We start from the raw sequence: 17,075 nt of genomic DNA, 5'->3' as shown, positions 1-17,075 counted from the left end.
GGTTGATGTTAAAAATTATAAGGTATTTTTAGTGTTTTAAAGTGTAATTAATGTACTTTTTTTAAAAGTGTTTACAATAAATAAATTATTTTATATTTATTTTAAAATAAAATGGCAAAAATATTTAAGAAGTCATCAATTAAAAGCATTTAACAGCTTAAAATGAGAAAAAGTATATAAGTATAGTATTCATGGAGCTATTTTTTCAGTGCATTTGTGACCAAATTGTTACTACAGCATAATGGTCACAAATGATTTGGTCACAAATGTATTAAAAAAAATAACTCCATGAGCATTCTTGTATTTTTTTTTTTAATTTTAGGTTATTGAATGCTCTTGGATGATGTCTTTTTGGATGTTTTTGCCTCACAATCCTTTATTTTAAAGTGAAATACTATATTAAGTGAAGTAAGTACAAAAAAATGATATAAATTTAAAGATAAGTAATTATTTTATTGAGGAACCAGATTCGATTAAAAATATTTTATATTTTTTAATAAAGAGAGTATGTGTGTGTATTTAACTTTTGAAAGTTCAATGAGAAAATATAGTGCAAATTATGAAATTAGTTGTAGTCTATGTGAGTTCCTCAACAACTTAATAATTTTGATACTGTGTGTCATTTAAAATAATGATTTTTTATTTATAACAATATTATCCTATATGGGCAAATTTATTGTAGCTAAAATAATTTTTATTTACTAAAAAGCTACACTTTCAAAAATACTATTTATCAAGAGTGCATGTCTGATACAAAAGAAAAATTAGAACTTGGCATTTTAGAACGGATATCAACTAATATTATTTTGCTGAATATTTTTGAAAGTTGCAACATCTTGGTCAGTAACTGTTTTTTTTTTGCATGATGGTAAATTTGCCCCATATTTGCGTGTGTTCTGTGCGGGGTTAGCCTCATCCACGTGGCAGCATTGGTACCGTTCATCTGACTAACGGCTGTAAGCTTCAGCCGCCGCCGGGTGCCACTCCACCTTATGCCCTCGCCGCAGAGCCGGAAAACCCGAGCTGAATCCAGCGGGTTAGTTCGCTTAGCCGCCAACATTTGTCAGTCGAGCTTGAAAAATTGGTCTTGTTCGGCTCGGCCCACAAAATGGGGGCAAAATGAGCTAAGCCGTTTTTTTTTTTTTTTGTTTTTTTGCGCTTTTTATTTTTTTTTTATTTTTCCTAATTCATAATCCCAGCGCCTCCGGCGTCCAGGCTCCACCACTCCTCTCCCCTCCAGTCTCGTCTTTCGCATTTCGGTCTTTCTCCTACTCCTCAATTTACTGTTTGCTTCACTTATCGTCGTCGACCTCCTCCTCCGAACTTCCGACCTCCACCGTCTGTGACTGTGCGACGGCGTCGTCCTGGTGGCTGGTGCATCTCGCTGTCGTTGCGTGGGTGTGAGTGTGTGACTTCACCTCAGGCTCACGGCTAAGTGTGTGCGTGGCGGCGACGTCCCCTCTCCTTTCCTCTGCTGGAGATACCGGCGTCTGTGTGTGTGAGTGTGACCTCGAGGGCTCTGAAATCGTCGACCTCGTCTGTGCGCGTTAGGTGCTTCACTCGGGGTCACGCCTTCACTGGTTCAGATTCCAGCGTCACTGGTTCACTGTCCACGTCACTGGTTCAGATTCCGGCCTCGTTGGTTCCCTTCCTTCATTCACTGGTTCTGGTACGGTGGTTCCGCAGTCCCTGGTCTCGGCTTTTCAGGTGTTTTTTATTTTCCAATCTTGTAGTTCAGCCAAATGCTGAGATTATACCCCTAGCTGAATGAAGATTGAAATATAATAGGGAAGTGATGATGATATTCGAAGGTGAATTTGGCTGTAAAGGTATTCTTATTCTATGGCAATCTGTTCCAACTCAAGGATACATATATCAGATTGTGTGTGTGTGTGTGTGTTTGTTGCCACTCATCTTCAGAAATCTTGTGTGCTAAAATAAATGTAAAAAAGCTAAAGAAAAAAGGCACATTTCGGCGGGCTAACTCGGATTTATTTTCTAGTGTTGCAAATAGAGACGAAAGTAAAACAAGGTGGCTGGTTTTCTCCTTCTGTTCCTCTCATTCTGTTAGTGCTTATACTTGTAGTCTGATTTGTGAATCCTGGTTGTTTTTCTTTGTAATTGATATTTTTTCAGTGCCTACTGGAGATCCCATGATCCAGAGACCGCCTGTAGATTCTTCTTCATTATGGAATTTATCTTATAAAAGTGAGTTACTTTTTCCTTTCATATCGTTAAGTTTTTAGTTAATGTTACTAAGAAACAACTTGAGTTCAGTTCCCAGTAGAGGTGCTTAAATTCATGTGTAGAGAAACTGAACATGTTATGATGCTCTTATTCACTGCTGCCAATACTACGAGATTTGTCTTCGGACATGCAACACTTAGTTTCGTGTAGTTGTAATGTACCATTTCAGTAGAATGGAGGTTATTTGAGATGAAATCTGAAAGAGTTTTATCTTGTTGAGGAACTTAATTTTGTAGAAGATTGTTTTGAAACTTTTGCTAAATAAAGGATAAATAAGATTTGTCCTGCATTATTTTTTCATGCACAATAATGGCAATACTTTTTTTGGGTCTTCTACAGACTACAGAGAACAAAGGAATAATTTGGTTGAGCTATTTAATCAGTGGTCAAATTCGCTTGTACAGTGTACAGTATGACAGCAGCTTGGTGTTGTTTTCGCTTGCTGGCATGGTTATCAGCTTTTTAGTTGAATTCACATCATTCTTGAGTAGCACATGCTTCTTTGGCAAATGACACATTCACTATTGTCCTCCCACCTCAGATATTGATAAAATAATGTGAAAAGTGAAATGTGTAAAGTATCTATTCCTTGTCTCAAATCGACCAAAAAACCTAGTATTGAACTATATGTCAGAACAAAATTATTGCACGGTACTCTTTAAATTAGAGTCTATCCCCTCTGTTGACTCTGCCCAAACTATTATCATTGGTATATCCACGACTTCAGGGCGGCAATACTAAAAGCTTGTGCCCCTTTAACCTACCATGCTACTTCTTATGATGAGACTTTCAATGTCCAGGTGCGTGCCCAGGCATGGAGCTTTTGAGGCCACAACTTTCGACTTCTGAGCCACATGCTCTTAGATTGAAGGTTTTATGTGCCTTTTCATTTACATTTTTCTTTAATTGACTACTTCAGTACTAGTTATGCTTGTTGCTATTCCCAAAATATTGTTTCATCACGTTAGGAAGTGTAATAATATATATCTGATTAGAAGCAATATATTGTCATTATTCCTAATATTAATTAACCAAGGATTGCTGGAAAAATTATAAGCCTTCCTCCCATCTCTTAGAAAGTGCTTCTAGTCTTCATAATTGTTGTCATCCTTCAATCTATCTTCCCAACAGCTTAGTTGGAACTGTTATTCCCCTGCCATGATTCGAATGTAAACTTGAGTTTCGTCTTTATTGCAGTTAGGGTGCGAAAAAATTTACAACGACAGATCAATGCTATCTGGAAGTTTTCTATGTGCCAGTCAAAAGCCCAGAGGTGATAAAACTGTGAATAAAAGGCTACCCCAAAATGTTGATTTCCCATCCGTGTTACCTAAGAAAAAGAAAAAACCATACCCTATTCCCATTAAGGAGATCAAACAAGCTGCAAGGGAGGACAAAAAACTTGCACAAATGGGAATAGAGAAACCTCTTGAGCCTCCAAAGAATGGATTACTTGTGCCAGACCTAATTCCTGTTGCCTATGAAGTATTTGATGCTTGGAAACTGCTAATTAGAGGTCTTGGACAGCTCTTGCACATTATTCCTGTACATGGCTGTAGGTATACTGTGTACACTTCCAAAATTCTGTTTAAAGAGTCCTAGTTGGTTGCCTTGTCTTCTCTTATTTTAATGATGATAGTCCAGTCAAATAATTAAAAAATGCAATGTAAGACTATATAATTTTAGCCAATGTTTCATGCAGTGAATGTTCAGAAGTTCATGTGGGCCACTCAGCTCATCACATTCAGAGTTGCCTTGGTCCTACCAGTGCACAGCGTCATAGTTTCCATGCATGGGTCAAGGCTTCTATCAATGATGTGCTAATCCCCGTTGAGTCATACCATCTCTATGATCCTTTTGGTCGGCGCATCAAGCATGAGACACGGTTTGATTATGACCGGATTCCAGCTGTTGTGGAGCTATGCATTCAAGCTGGAGTAGAAATACCAGAGTACCCTTCACGTCGAAGGACCACACCGATAAGAATGCTAGGGAAGAGAGTCATCGACAGAGGTGGGTATGTTGAAGAACCTAAGCCATGGTGCACAGCAGATCCCTCTGCACTTATTGAATTCGATACTTACCAAGCTTGTGACCGATTCCCACCCCCGCCAATGTCAGACATATCTAGAATTGCCCAGGAAACGATCAACGCGTATGAAACTGTCAGAAAGGGAGTCAGAACGTTGATGAAGAAATACTCAGTGAAGGCGTGTGGATATTGTTCAGAGGTTCATGTGGGGCCATGGGGTCACAATGCCAAGCTCTGTGGAGCATTCAAACACCAATGGAGGGATGGGAAACATGGCTGGCAAGATGCAACAGTGGAGGAAGTTTTTCCTCCAAACTATGTGTGGCATGTGAGATATCCTGCGGGACCTCCCTTGAGTGGTGCTCTGAAAAGATTCTACGGGAAGGCTCCGGTTGTGGTTGAAGTGTGCATGCAAGCCGGAGCAGAGATTCCTGATGAATACAAACCCATGATGAGACTTGACGTTGTAATCCCTGGTGCTGACGAAGCTAAACTGATTGCATGATTGTGTTCATGTGCTGTACCACTTCAAGGGCTAGTTGCTAGTGTGTCTAGAACGTGGAGATGTTACTTTGGGTTTTGTCTGATCAAGTCTTTTTTGAATAATTAAGGAATACGCCATATATAAATATAAATAGTTCCGAGTTATGAATGATCTGTATGCTTTATTTTTTAAATTTTATGTAATTTAAGGAAAAAAAAACGTAGATAATTATGAGAACTGAAATCGTTCATTGGTGAAGCTTGCGTGGAGTGTTCTTTACCATGAACCATCAAAATTTAATAGAATAGCTTTTCATAGTTTAATTAGTTAAGTTCTCTCAAACGAGTCCATTATTTATTCAGCCAACGATGATTCAAATTTGAAAAAACATAATTTTAAATGCTTGTGCTTTATTCATGTGTTGTTATAAATTGTTGTACATTTTTTTTAAATATTTTAAATTTATACATTTTTATTTTTTAATATTTTAAATCTGTAAATGAATAAAGTATAGGAATTTTAAAGGAATTTAAAATATTAAAAAATAAAAATATAAGAATTTTAAATATTAAAAAAGTGTAGAGATATATAATAAATACAGTTAAATGTAAGAACTTAAAATTATATTTTTTTTATATTTTATGAAGATAATTGTCCAAAAAACATTATTATAAAGATAAGATTTATTCAGCTATCTTCAAATTTATTGCCAAATTTTTCAATAAGAAGCTCCAACGAAGGTACGCTAGAATAATTCTGAAACATCGGTTTTCTGGGCCAACAAAAAAAGTGATGATTTATTTAATATATTGCTTCTAACTCTGACTCTCAGTTCAAACTGTACAAATGGCAAAAGTGCGCGAGAAGACATTATTGCTTCATGACCTGAATCAACTCATCAACCTCCACAAGTCCACACTTAACAGAAAGGGACAGAACAGAATAATCATCAAACTGAAGCCGAAATGTGGAAGGCGATAAGACGCCTTTTTGCAAATCAAACCCTTTTGCTGCTTCTACCTTTAATTCCTTTGCTTTACTCTTTGCTGTCCGTCAGGCTCATCCCAAAGAAGGAAACTGCTCCGGTAACTACTGAGATTTTCGGAGTCAAGATTGAGAAGAATCCTCTTCAATCCAAACTCACTGAGCTAGGAGTCTCTACTTGGTCCACGTATGCTTCTTTTACCCTTCTTTCCCTCGCTTTTTTTTCGCTTCTTTGGCTTTTTGTTAGTTCTGATTCGACTTATTTTACTTTCGCTTCCGCGTGTTTCGTCTGCTTGAGGAGTTTTGACATGACAAATAGGGCTTTTGTATGTTCGGTTTGGTGAGAAAAAGATAATGTTTCAGTTTAGGCTTTCGTCAATCCACTGATTCAGGCATAGCTTGCACACTGATAGGTCTTCTTGACAAAAATCTTGTCTCAGTGTTCGGTGGTTCTGTATAGGAGAATATGATTTTCTTTCAATCCGATCCAACATCGTTGGTATGGTATCATTTCAGAATTTTTAGAAGGGTGAAATTGATAAGAGATCATATGTGCTTGAAGACACTAAAATGTCACGAAAGATCCTTAGAGTGTGAAATTGATGATCAGACAAATTTTTGGATTAAAAAAATTGTTTTTGTTACAAGTTCTTTTTCCCAACCAGAGCGGTTTCATATTTTTGTTTTCTGTTCGGTGATGGTTTACGTTCTCTTGGTTCACTATACCATCTTCAGTCCAGAGATTTGAGTTTTAAGGAGTGCTTCACATGAATAAAATTTTAAGAGTAGTGTCATGAGCTGAAGCCATTGAGAAGCTTATGCAATTGCTTCATCTCGTTTTATTTGTGTCTTAAGGGATTCAACAGAGAGACATGTGAAAGTCGAATGGATAGATGAGAAATAAAAAATTTAGTGAAAATTATGGTTTAGCAAATCTTTCTTTGTCCACAAGTTATTGATAGCAACAACTCTTTGAATAGATGAACGAATTCCAGACAATTCTGTCTGCTGATGAGGTTTGTTTAGTTTGAGCAATACAAATCCAAAAAGAAAAAGTGATCAACTTAGAGTTGGATAGATGAATTTATAGATTACAGGATACACATACATTTCTAATCATGAAAGTCATATGATTTATGCTTATATGTCTTTGACGTTATGATTGGCACGCAAAATCTTCAAAATAGATAGAAGGGAAAGGAAATGTGATAGGAAACGAACCTTATACCCTTACATAAATGTATAATAATATATATATATATATATATATATTATTTAAAAAGGACACACCATGTTTCCAATCTCAAATTCTCACTCCCCTGGTCCAGCAAGCACACCCTAACTACCAACTAGTTCGATGAAGCATTCAGAATCAGACACAGTAAGATACTTCAAATTTTAAGATGTTGAGTTTTTCAGATTCTTGATACTGCAACTGTAAATGTTCGTCAGTGCAGAAAAGAAGCCATAACTTACTCATTTGAGTCATGACAAACATGAATCTCTACGTGCATTGTGATATCTGCTGTTGGTTTTTCTGTCATTTTGACGCATTTGTTACACCCCCAATAGGTGGGAAGGCGGTCCAACCAAAATCCCATGGTCATTCAAAGCTAAAGAGACCATGTATCTGCTAAAGGGAAGAGTGAAGGTCACAGTTGATGGACATGGTGATGATGGATCTTTTGAAATTGGGGGTGGTGACTTAGTCGTCTTCCCTAAAGGAATGAACATCACTTGGGAAGTAATTGAAGCTGTAAAGAAACACTACAACTTGGAAAAGGAAATGTAACTGGTGCTTCCATATAAATAAGGCCTTAGACTGCAATATGTAATGGCTGGATCTTGCCCTCCATGAACTTTGACAAAATGATTGCTTTCTATTCTATGGCTAAAGTTGCTAGTTGCTGTAGGAATGTAATCAATGATGGATGTTGAGATGATTTTGGAGTGTTCATTTGCCCATTTTTTTCTTGGGGCTCTTTTGCATTACCTTTGCTTGGCAATGAAAGGAGTTGATGTGTGATTAGTATAAGTAAAATATTAAATGAATAATAGGTAGTAGGTGCAATCCAGAGTCAGGATCCTCTCAAGGAACTTTCAATTGCCATTTTTTTAGAAGTATGTTTTAAATTTAGAAATCAAAAAGTTCAAAATCTAGATTGTCTAAACTTTTAATTAGATTTGCACATTTTATATCTCATTTTGGGTTTGAGCTATGTTATGTTTGCCTTTGAAAACAGTTGAAAGCAGAAAATCAATATTAACCTTATTGTCATTTTTTTTAATGTTCAAAATCTTTTAGAGTAGAAATGTTAGTTGAAAATGAAGTAAACTCTATATCGATTAGATTTGATGTGGATGATTCAAAAAAAAAAAAAAATCATTTTGTTCAACGTTAAGATAAATAGAGAATCAATTCATCTTGGGCGTCAAAGAGTGGAGTGGCTGAAATTTCAAATAAGCAGAGTATAAAATTTTTTAATGTATTCAAACAATGAATTTAACTTAAATTCAAATTCAAATTCTCATAAATCCTAACATAATTCTTAAGACGCTGAGAAGGGTTTTACAAACAGCTGCGACATGAGAAGGCATAAATTCCATGAAGAGAAACTTCCTAAAGAGCTAAGATATAGATTATAGGAAGAGAGGCAAGCACGTCAAGACTTTCTAATCAACTTAATTTTTGTGAACAGAGCCATGGAAAGAAAATAATTGCTCGTCTAAGAATTCAAGGTCATATTAGCTAACATTTATCCTTCGAGAAATCACTCCTACATAGAAAGAAAATCAATTCTTCGCTGAGACCTTAATATTTCTTCTTTGGTGGTGTAAAAGTGCTTCCTAAATTAGCAACGATACATCTTTTTTCCCCCCTGTTCCTTTTATTTATCTTTCTATTTCCTTCCTATCCAAGAAACTCGAAAGAAGCTATGCTGTTATGCAAGGAATAATTACAGCAGATCATGTCTGTGATCTTTACAAAATAACAATGACAAGGATAAATTATACCCTTCTTCACGACCATAAATACAGAATTCTGTCACATGCTCATGGCCCTCTCTGTTTCCCCCTCTTGCACATCTGATTCAGCTACCTCACCATTGACCTACACAAAAAAATGAACTTGATCAATTATATGGAATCTTGTGATCCTGTGATCAATTTTAACTAGTTATAAATCAGCAGCAGATAACAATCAGGTATACAATCATACCACTGAATCCTTCATCTTCGCAAGGTAATCCTCCAAAGCACCTTGTCCACGAAGAATTTTGCCTCCACATCCCAAGGCATCTACTGATCCAACCGACTCCTCATCGACGACTACTGCATCGATCCGATCATTCCCAGTCCTAACATCAGGAATCTGGTCCATATACGCATTGAATATGTCAGTAGAGAACCAGAGAAATTGATGATTCTTAAAAGAGTCTTGAGGTAACCAGGTCATTTGGGGGGAAAAAAGAATCTCCCAAACCTCAAACATGGCATCAGTTAGGATGCTTTCCAGTATGGCTCTTAAACCCCTGGCGCCAGTGTTCTTGGCCATTGCTTTCTGTGCAATCAATCTGAGTGCCTTCTCCGTGAAATGAAGCTCAACCTGAATCGCACAGGGAGAAATTCACTCATACCAAGCTATCTTACCGCTCACTCTTGACCCTCACAAAAATGACTGGGTGAATCATTAGGAAATCAAAATCAAAAGCAAATAAGCATATGCTAGAATTGAACGGCCAAGATTGGAGGGAAGAGAAGAACAGAAGAGGGGTTGCAGACACAGATTGAGGTTAAGGGATACTTACATTATTCATTCCAATTAATTTCTTGTACTGCTTACCAAGAGCATTCTTTGGTTCTGTGAGGACCTGTCAGGCCAATAACATTTCTATAAATACAATGATGAGATATGTATTCAAAATGTAAAAGAACTTTAGCTCTTTCCTCAAGTTTTGGCTTGCCCATTTTCATGTACAATTAATGTACAATTAAAGAAATCCAAACTCTAGACCAACATAAACACGTTGCTGCATGAGGCAAACTCGCTGATACCCTCCGAAAGCTATGTAAGAGAACAGAGGAGCATGGAAACTGATACTAAAATGTATTTTTCACCTTTAAATGAGTTATATCATGCATTAACCAAACCGATACAGACTTCAAAAAGAACGTCAAAAGCTACTGGTATGGATACCCACAAGAGTTTCAACACTGCAACCCCACAACGCATAAAATGATATAATGGTACAGCTTCCAGCAACTAAATTTACACAAATCACAGCAGCAAATGGCGAAGCACCAAAACAGTAGTTAAGACAAACACAGAACTGAGGATCACGAAGATGATCATTGGCTTTTGAGAGGCCAAGCCTCCTCCAGGTCTCAAAGTTTTTATCTTCTCCCATTACGTTCTTCCTTTAAATACTTCCCAACTACACTTATCAAGTATCAACTATCACTCCTCCATCAAGGCTTCCCTTTTTTACTTGGGTAACGATTGCGGACACATAAGGCATCATATATAGGCTATTGTCAGTAGAGACAAATCAACAGAATGATAATCGTTGTGTAACCATATATCCCGAGAGCACTTGAACAGTTTTTGAGAAAATATGAGAAGCATTGATCATATGACGACAAATGATATCTTTCAAAAATAAAGGAATACCTGCACAAGCTGATCTTCTGTTAAGGCGGATAAACTAACTAAAATTGGAAACCTTCCAATAAACTCAGGTATGAGACCATATGCAATCAGATCAGAACTTTCCACCTGAAAATAGCTACTGCAAATTTTAGATAACTTGAAGGTTATAATTTATAAGAATTTTATTCTTTTACTTATGTATTTTGTTGGGACTAGTGGGGCAAGAAAATGCAGGGCAGCAAGGCGACTTACTGCATGAAATGTGAGCCTTAAGTAATTCAAGTATTTATTCATGAAATCAGGATAACCAAAATAAGTTAATGATAATCTTAATCCTCACCGACTCAAGTAATGCTGATGTTACTTCAACATTTATTACTCTATTGGTTCTCATATTTGCACGAACTGGAGCTCCAAAACCAATAGAAGAATCCTGTCGTCTGGTTTATTTCAAATATAACTTAATGTTAAAAAGTATTCTGATAGAAATCAAGACACACTCCGAACAAATATGGAACAAATATTCTGGGCAATGCAAAGGCAAAATATTTACCTTTCTGATATTGTTTTATCAAGGTCAATGAATGCTCCACCACATATAAAGAGAATATCCTTTGTGTCAATCTGCATATAAAAATAGTGTTCTTAACTACTTGTCACTACCAAAACTTCCATTTTTGGTCCCCACCAAAAAAATTGAGATCCATATGTCACTCGATAAAACTTTCAAGATTGAATTGACAGCAAATGCCTTTACGAATTTCCTTATTTTTCCTCAAAAGAAAGGAAAGATCAATTACATCATAGAAATATATATTTCTAATAAACATCATGATTCAAAACTACAACAAACAATATGCAATTTGAGAGTAAAGTTCTTCTAATCAAAGCCATGAACAAACAAGAAATGAAAAAGCAAAGGAAAATGGCTACTCTTTCAAAAGCACATACCTGTATGTTATCACCCCGTGGATGCTTCCTTGCACCTTTTTCAGGAACATTTACTATCTAGACAATAAGATATCATCCCAAGTTTAGCGTTCTGTTTTTTTTCAAAATAAAATATCTTTTCAAATATATTTATAAGAAAAACTCTAGTTTGGAAGAAAATGAAAATAATATAAGAACAGAAAGCACCTCATAGAAACAATGTTACCTAATGTGGATTATCAGAGCAAGTATCTGCAAACTAAAATTACATACAATTTGTACGCTGGCTAATAAAGGCAGTTCCACCATGAATCTTAGTCTCAAAAAAATACCCAGGACCCACCATGAATCTTATCCAGTCTTAAATAACTGACATTTCAGGCCCAGTATATAAAAGAAAAGGCATTCTTGTGTACATGATTACAAGGACTCATAAGAGGGGAAAATGTAAAGAATAAGTTAATTCATCATGTTTCAATTAAAAAGTAGATATTCCAATCAGTAACAACTACAGTCGGGAATTAATTTACTTACTGTTCCTTCCAACATTTTCAGTAGTGCCTGCTGAACACCCTCGCCAGAAACATCCCGACTAATATTTAAGCTTTCAGCCTGTAATACACCATAACATTTAAAACAGATACGATGGATGTATAATCATGTATTTGTCCAGTCAAATAAACAAGGAACCTTCTTAGTTATCTTGTCAACTTCGTCAATGTAAACTATCCCTTGTTGAGCAGCTTGAACATTGAACTCAGCTGCCTACATTGCAAAATTGACCAGCACAGATATGAAATTTATGTAGAACCATACTGACACCAGATATGAAATTTATGTAGAACCATACTGACAAGTAGAAACACCATAAAATTACATCTTTCAAGATAATTTTAGAGCAAATACGGAATAAATAAAGCACAATTAGATATAAAAGAATCTAATAAGCAAAGAAAATACTTCGAGCTTTATCATCCTCCCCCCCCCCCAAAAAAAAGGGCATAAATACTCCAATCTTCAAAGGTATCTTGGAGGCTTGGTGGCATACAAGACGGTTGTGTTTGGCACACATCAGTATCAAAGATGCTGGTTTCATTCAACATAAAAAATTATCCAGTCCATTATCATCTTGACCTTAGATATCTTGGAGGCTTGGTGGCATACAAGATGGTTGTGTTTGGCACACATCAGTATCAAAGATGCTGGTTTCATTCAACATATCAAGATATCATAAGATTACGGATGATAGCAGAAGGGGGAGTGGGAAAAGGGGAGGGGGCAAACAACTATTCACTTTAGCACAATGAAGGAATGAGCCCAGAACCACATCTCAAGTCCCAAGTGCCAACAGAAGGGGCAGTACACAGGAGGATGTTTGCCCCGTGGCCATTCTTTGGGGGCTGAAGACCTCATCTGTATGAAAGACCTTTGGCAACTTCTCTAAATCATCATATTCAATAGCTCAAGGAAACTTTAGTGTCAGCCATACTAATGGAGGTGTCTTTATGAACCTACTAAGTCCTTGGTACTCTATGCATCTGAAGCAGAGGATAGATGTTCAGAGGATAACTACTTAATATCTAGGGCACCTTAATGCCAGTGTAAGAAAGTGTAAAGTATACAAAACCATCAAATGAGAATAACCAACCATATCAGCATTGTTCTAGCCTTCAATGAATCAATACAAGTAAACAACTAAGTATAGATCATTGTCTGAGATGAGAATAGAAATTAAATAGTCAACAAAGGAACCAGGCAAATTTTTTCTGCCGTCAGTAAATCAGGTTTTAATGAAATTATGAAATTACATTGCCCTCTAAATATTCATCCAATCTTCTAAAGTTGGTAATAATGATAACAAGCTAATTCAGGAGAACAATTGACATACCACAAGTAGTTTATACAATATTGATTCGACATCTTCTCCAACATACCCAGCCTGCATTCAGAACACTTTCTTTTTTTAGTTTACAAATAGTCAACAACACCAAAACTTCCAAAAATGTCCTTGAACAAACCATGAAACCAAATAAATAACCACCACTACCAATATCAAATATCTTGATTTTCATTTGGAAGTTAAATTTGATAAAAATTAGTAAAGCATACTAAACAAATATATATCATTCAAATGAGTTGAAATATCAACATTCAACGTGAGATGGTTCGATCAGTATTAACCATCTTGGTTGTATTTAACACTAATTCCATCAAGTTCTAATATCATCTCATCAATGATAGAATACTTACCTGTGTTAAGGTTGTTGCATCAGCAATGACAAATGGAACATTCACAAATCGAGCCAGAGTTTTCGCCAGCAATGTCTTCCCTATTTAATGAAGATATTGTTAATTAGCAAAGCTATTGTGTTGTAATCCCACATGAGGATGCATCCTGTTCTCATCTCATACATAGCTATTATACAAGTCATACCTGAACCTGTAGGACCCATCAGGAGAACATTACTCTTTTCTAGCTCCACAATATCGTCATCATCTAGAGCTTTTGAATTTGCTGAGTCTGCCCCTGACCTAGCATCAAAACCCACCAATTCAGTCACAGGCTCATACCAAATAAATAATCTCAAAGAATAAAGGAGAAAATATATATATATATATATATATTCTAATTCCCGCTAACAATTGTATAAAGATACATGGACACTTGCAAACTCAGTGAGATTAAACAAGAATGAAGGGAAGGAGTGAGGAACTCACTAGAGACAATTACAAGACTACAAAATACAAAGGAGCACAAATTAATACAAATGAAGGGGACAATAATTTAACTAACCCTTTCTGCAAAGAGGCATGGTGTATTCTTTTGTAGTGATTATACACAGCTACAGAAAGCACCTTCAACACAAACATAAATCATCCATCATATCACAATGAAAGAGTGCAACTCAGAAAATGCATTTACTATGACATCAAATATTACACAAAAGCATTAGTGATACATAATCGCATCTTCTGGGGGGAAAAAAAAGACGGTATACCTAAATCAATAACATACTGAACTGATAAGCATCAACTTGAAGTTGGACTAAATGTGAAGTAAGTTCAGGTTATAGAGTATACCTTTTTGGCCCTGTTCTGGCCAATGACAAACTTATCAAGACCCTTGCAGATCTCCTTTGGTGTGGGTAAATCCTTACCCAAATTGGAGCCTCCCCATGTTGCCCTTTCTCCATTACTCCCACCTCCACCGCTTGAACCACCCTCCCGTGGCCCTGAAGCCCGAACAACATTAACACCAGGAGCAAAAGGCGGACCTGGAGGAGTATGCACAGCAATCCCATTCCCATTAGAAGAACCAGGTGGAGGAGACCAAGTTTCTGGTGGATCTCCACCATCTCCATCATTATAGAATCTTAAGGTATCCCAGAATGTCTCTCTAAGCCCATTATTGCTCTTACTCCCATGGGCATAATCTTCTGCTACATTGTTACTGCCATGACTAATATTACTTTCTCGGTCATCTTTGACTTTTCCATGGGATATCCTCTTCTGCAATTTATTACTGGTATTATTAACTTTATTATCTATGACCCTACCAATCTCCACAAATGTACCTTGGATTGGCGCAGTTTCAAAAGGGCGGAAGAAATAAGCTGTTTTACAATTGGGACAGAGATTCATAGTTTGATAACCTCCTTCTTCATAAGGAGGAACCGGAGAAATCAAATGGGAATCAGAAGTGGAAGTGGGGAAATGGCGATTGGAGAAAAATACATCCATGTTCCTGGCGCAACGTGGGCAATTAGCATCAGCTCGAATCTTTCGGGCCTGAGAATTCCGATTGCGGGTATCGCCGGAGCCACCGTGGTCCCATTTGTACCGCTCCTGAACGTTGATGAACGATTCCCGTCGTCTATGGGTGGCGATGGGAAAATAATTTAAGTGAGTCGAGATTGGGCAAACCTGGTTGAGTCGAAAATTGAACCTCGTCCATTTATGACCACCTGTTGCAGAGACAGCGAACTGAGTCTCTGCAGAAGAAATCATCGCCATCTCTTTCACCTTCTTCCATCTCGAGAATATCCGAGACATAGATAATTCACTTGAAAAAAAAAACAAAGTACAATTTCACAGCTAGATAACAACGACGGACGACGAATGATACAGAGATTGAGTTCTACACTAGTGTTTCATCTGAAGAGAATTGGGATTCAGTTTGATTGACCCAACAAAGAAATGACCAGGTGACAAGTGAAAGAAAAGATCTTTGGCGATCCGTATGCGTGATTCAAGACTGCGATGAACTATTATTTATACTCTGAATCTGAATTCCTGGATTGGATAGAATAAAAAAAAAAAAACAGAGAGAAAGAAGAAAACTTGGATGGGAGAGTATTAAGCAACAAGATAAAGTGAGAGATTTTCTCGTAGAAGAAACTACGAAAAGGAAACTGCCAGACAAGCATACTCCCGCAAGCATACCAATACCAAATAAACCGTGTCCGTGGGTTAGTGACTCATCCATCGAATGCGGTTACGCAGCAAATTAGCATTTTCTTATTTTTGACAGTTTAACCGTATCTGCATACCATGTTTTTATAATCAGTTTTTAGTATTTTTAGTATTTTACAAGAATAAAAAATCCCAGTGTAATGGCAAGTTCAACTCCGATGGAATCATCTAATAATAAAATGGATAATTTTAAAAAAGAAACTGGATAAAGTGACTACTCATTTTGGGTAAATGTTCTTGTTCATTTCTTTCTTCAAAATTATCTATATATTATACATATACCTTTATTTATATATATATATATATATATATATCATATATTACATGTATCAATTTAAGACTTTTATGTAAACTGCGTCTGAAGGAGCTAAAATGAAAGTTAGATAAATTTTGGTTATTTATTATTAATCTGAAACATATAAAAATTGTAATATTTACTAAATTTAAAATTATTTCAAAATAAATTAAAAAATTAATTTGCATATAATCAATGTTGTCAAACTTGCGAGCTTAAATAAATTCATAATGTGAATATAAACTTGTAAAAATTTATTTCTATTAATAAATTATTATTAAAAGTATATAATTAAATAATTAAAGGAAAAATATAATTTTTAGTCTATACACTTTACTTATATTTTGCTATTAGCCCCTATATTTTTGTTGATATTTTAGGTTTTTATAATTTTATTTTTTATTATTTTAGATCCCTCTATGAATAAAGTTGAGGGACTTGAAAGGAACTTAAAATAATAAAAAATAAAAATATAGGAACCTAAAATATCAAAAAAAATGCAGGAACTAAAAATAAAATGTGAACAAATTACAGAGATCCAAAACTATGTTTTTCCATGATTAAAATATATAATATGATGACAATTTGATTTAAATATATTTCAATTTTAAATCATTGGAATTAAATAAATTTACCTTGATAGATTATCATATTTAAAATAAAAATTTTAAAATAGGGCAACTAGCTTATTTTTTGTATTTCTTCTTCATTTTTTATTAATATTAGTTTTTGCTTTATTATTTTCATTTTTGTTTGAACCGTGTATCTCTTCTGTGATTCAACTTTTAAGAGTTATATATTTAACTTACTCAACTTGTTAAAAGATCAATAAATTTAGCAAATTTAACCTAATCACTTGTGAGTTTAATTAAATTTATATCTAATCTAAATTTATAAATGAGTTAATATAATTTTATAAGTTAACATAATAAAGGTAAACTCAAAGAGTAAATTCGTGAGTTTAATTGATTTTGCTTCT

The 17,075-nt window shown here is 35.6% G+C and overlaps 4 protein-coding genes across 9 annotated transcripts in view; 3 read left to right on the top strand and 1 right to left on the bottom strand.

The window, feature by feature from the left end:
* Positions 1 to 17,075, top strand: part of LOC129293975 (uncharacterized) — a 33,269-nt gene that overhangs the window by 3,332 nt on the left and 12,862 nt on the right. The gene's annotated exons all lie outside the window — the stretch shown is intronic.
* On the top strand, positions 688 to 4,934 carry LOC129293973 (APO protein 1, chloroplastic-like). 6 transcript variants are annotated; one of them, XM_054932130.1, is made up of 8 exons: positions 688 to 1,036; positions 1,216 to 1,707; positions 1,789 to 1,829; positions 2,003 to 2,032; positions 2,137 to 2,208; positions 3,048 to 3,118; positions 3,445 to 3,806; positions 3,950 to 4,934. In XM_054932130.1, exons 3-8 carry the CDS (start codon positions 1,796 to 1,798, stop codon positions 4,782 to 4,784), a joined length of 1,404 nt encoding a protein of 467 aa, XP_054788105.1. In that variant the 5' UTR covers positions 688 to 1,036; positions 1,216 to 1,707; positions 1,789 to 1,795; the 3' UTR covers positions 4,785 to 4,934. The 6 variants fall into 6 exon arrangements, with proteins under 6 accessions (XP_054788105.1, XP_054788106.1, XP_054788111.1 ...); XM_054932131.1 differs by lacking the exon at positions 2,003 to 2,032 and having other exon boundaries at positions 689 to 1,036; XM_054932136.1 differs by lacking the exon at positions 1,789 to 1,829 and having other exon boundaries at positions 847 to 1,036; positions 1,216 to 1,669.
* LOC129293976 (uncharacterized) lies at positions 5,629 to 7,739 on the top strand. The gene is made up of 2 exons (XM_054932140.1): positions 5,629 to 5,934; positions 7,320 to 7,739. The coding sequence occupies exons 1-2, from the start codon at positions 5,729 to 5,731 to the stop codon at positions 7,537 to 7,539; spliced, it is 426 nt and encodes a 141-aa protein (XP_054788115.1). The 5' UTR covers positions 5,629 to 5,728; the 3' UTR covers positions 7,540 to 7,739.
* LOC129293971 (CLP protease regulatory subunit CLPX1, mitochondrial-like) lies at positions 8,454 to 15,750 on the bottom strand. The gene is made up of 15 exons (XM_054932128.1): positions 14,410 to 15,750; positions 14,123 to 14,184; positions 13,763 to 13,860; positions 13,579 to 13,658; positions 13,217 to 13,267; positions 12,019 to 12,093; positions 11,863 to 11,940; positions 11,350 to 11,406; positions 10,952 to 11,022; positions 10,739 to 10,838; positions 10,420 to 10,524; positions 9,557 to 9,619; positions 9,232 to 9,354; positions 8,968 to 9,120; positions 8,454 to 8,859 (listed from the first exon to the last, which is right to left on the bottom strand). Exons 1-15 carry the CDS (start codon positions 15,379 to 15,381, stop codon positions 8,794 to 8,796), a joined length of 2,154 nt encoding a protein of 717 aa, XP_054788103.1. The 5' UTR covers positions 15,382 to 15,750; the 3' UTR covers positions 8,454 to 8,793.

Source organism: Prosopis cineraria, unplaced genomic scaffold, assembly GCF_029017545.1.
Source record: "Prosopis cineraria cultivar Desert tree isolate PC_DT_omini unplaced genomic scaffold, ASM2901754v1 PC14, whole genome shotgun sequence".
Taxonomy (NCBI): Eukaryota; Viridiplantae; Streptophyta; class Magnoliopsida; order Fabales; family Fabaceae; genus Prosopis; species Prosopis cineraria.
The sequence above is the reverse complement of the archived record's forward strand: the minus strand, read 5'-3'. Positions and strand labels throughout refer to the sequence as shown.

Bases quoted from the DNA above. Each gene is read 5' to 3' on its own strand.
- LOC129293973 (XM_054932130.1), top strand. From the start codon at position 1,796: ATGATGATATTCGAAGGTGAATTTGGCTGTAAAG. The intron at 2,033-2,136 runs GTGGCTGGTTTT...ATATTTTTTCAG, and splicing joins AGAGACGAAAGTAAAACAAG to TGCCTACTGGAGATCCCATG. The intron at 3,807-3,949 runs GTATACTGTGTA...TGTTTCATGCAG, and splicing joins ATTCCTGTACATGGCTGTAG to TGAATGTTCAGAAGTTCATG.
- LOC129293976 (XM_054932140.1), top strand. From the start codon at position 5,729: ATGTGGAAGGCGATAAGACGCCTTTTTGCAAATCAAACCCTTTTGCTG. The intron at 5,935-7,319 runs GTATGCTTCTTT...CACCCCCAATAG, and splicing joins GGAGTCTCTACTTGGTCCAC to GTGGGAAGGCGGTCCAACCA.
- LOC129293971 (XM_054932128.1), bottom strand. From the start codon at position 15,381: ATGTCTCGGATATTCTCGAGATGGAAGAAGGTGAAAGAGATGGCGATG. The intron at 11,941-12,018 runs GTTCCTTGTTTA...GGTGTATTACAG, and splicing joins TTGACAAGATAACTAAGAAG to GCTGAAAGCTTAAATATTAG. The intron at 9,620-10,419 runs GTATTCCTTTAT...TTGGCCTGACAG, and splicing joins CAGAAGATCAGCTTGTGCAG to GTCCTCACAGAACCAAAGAA.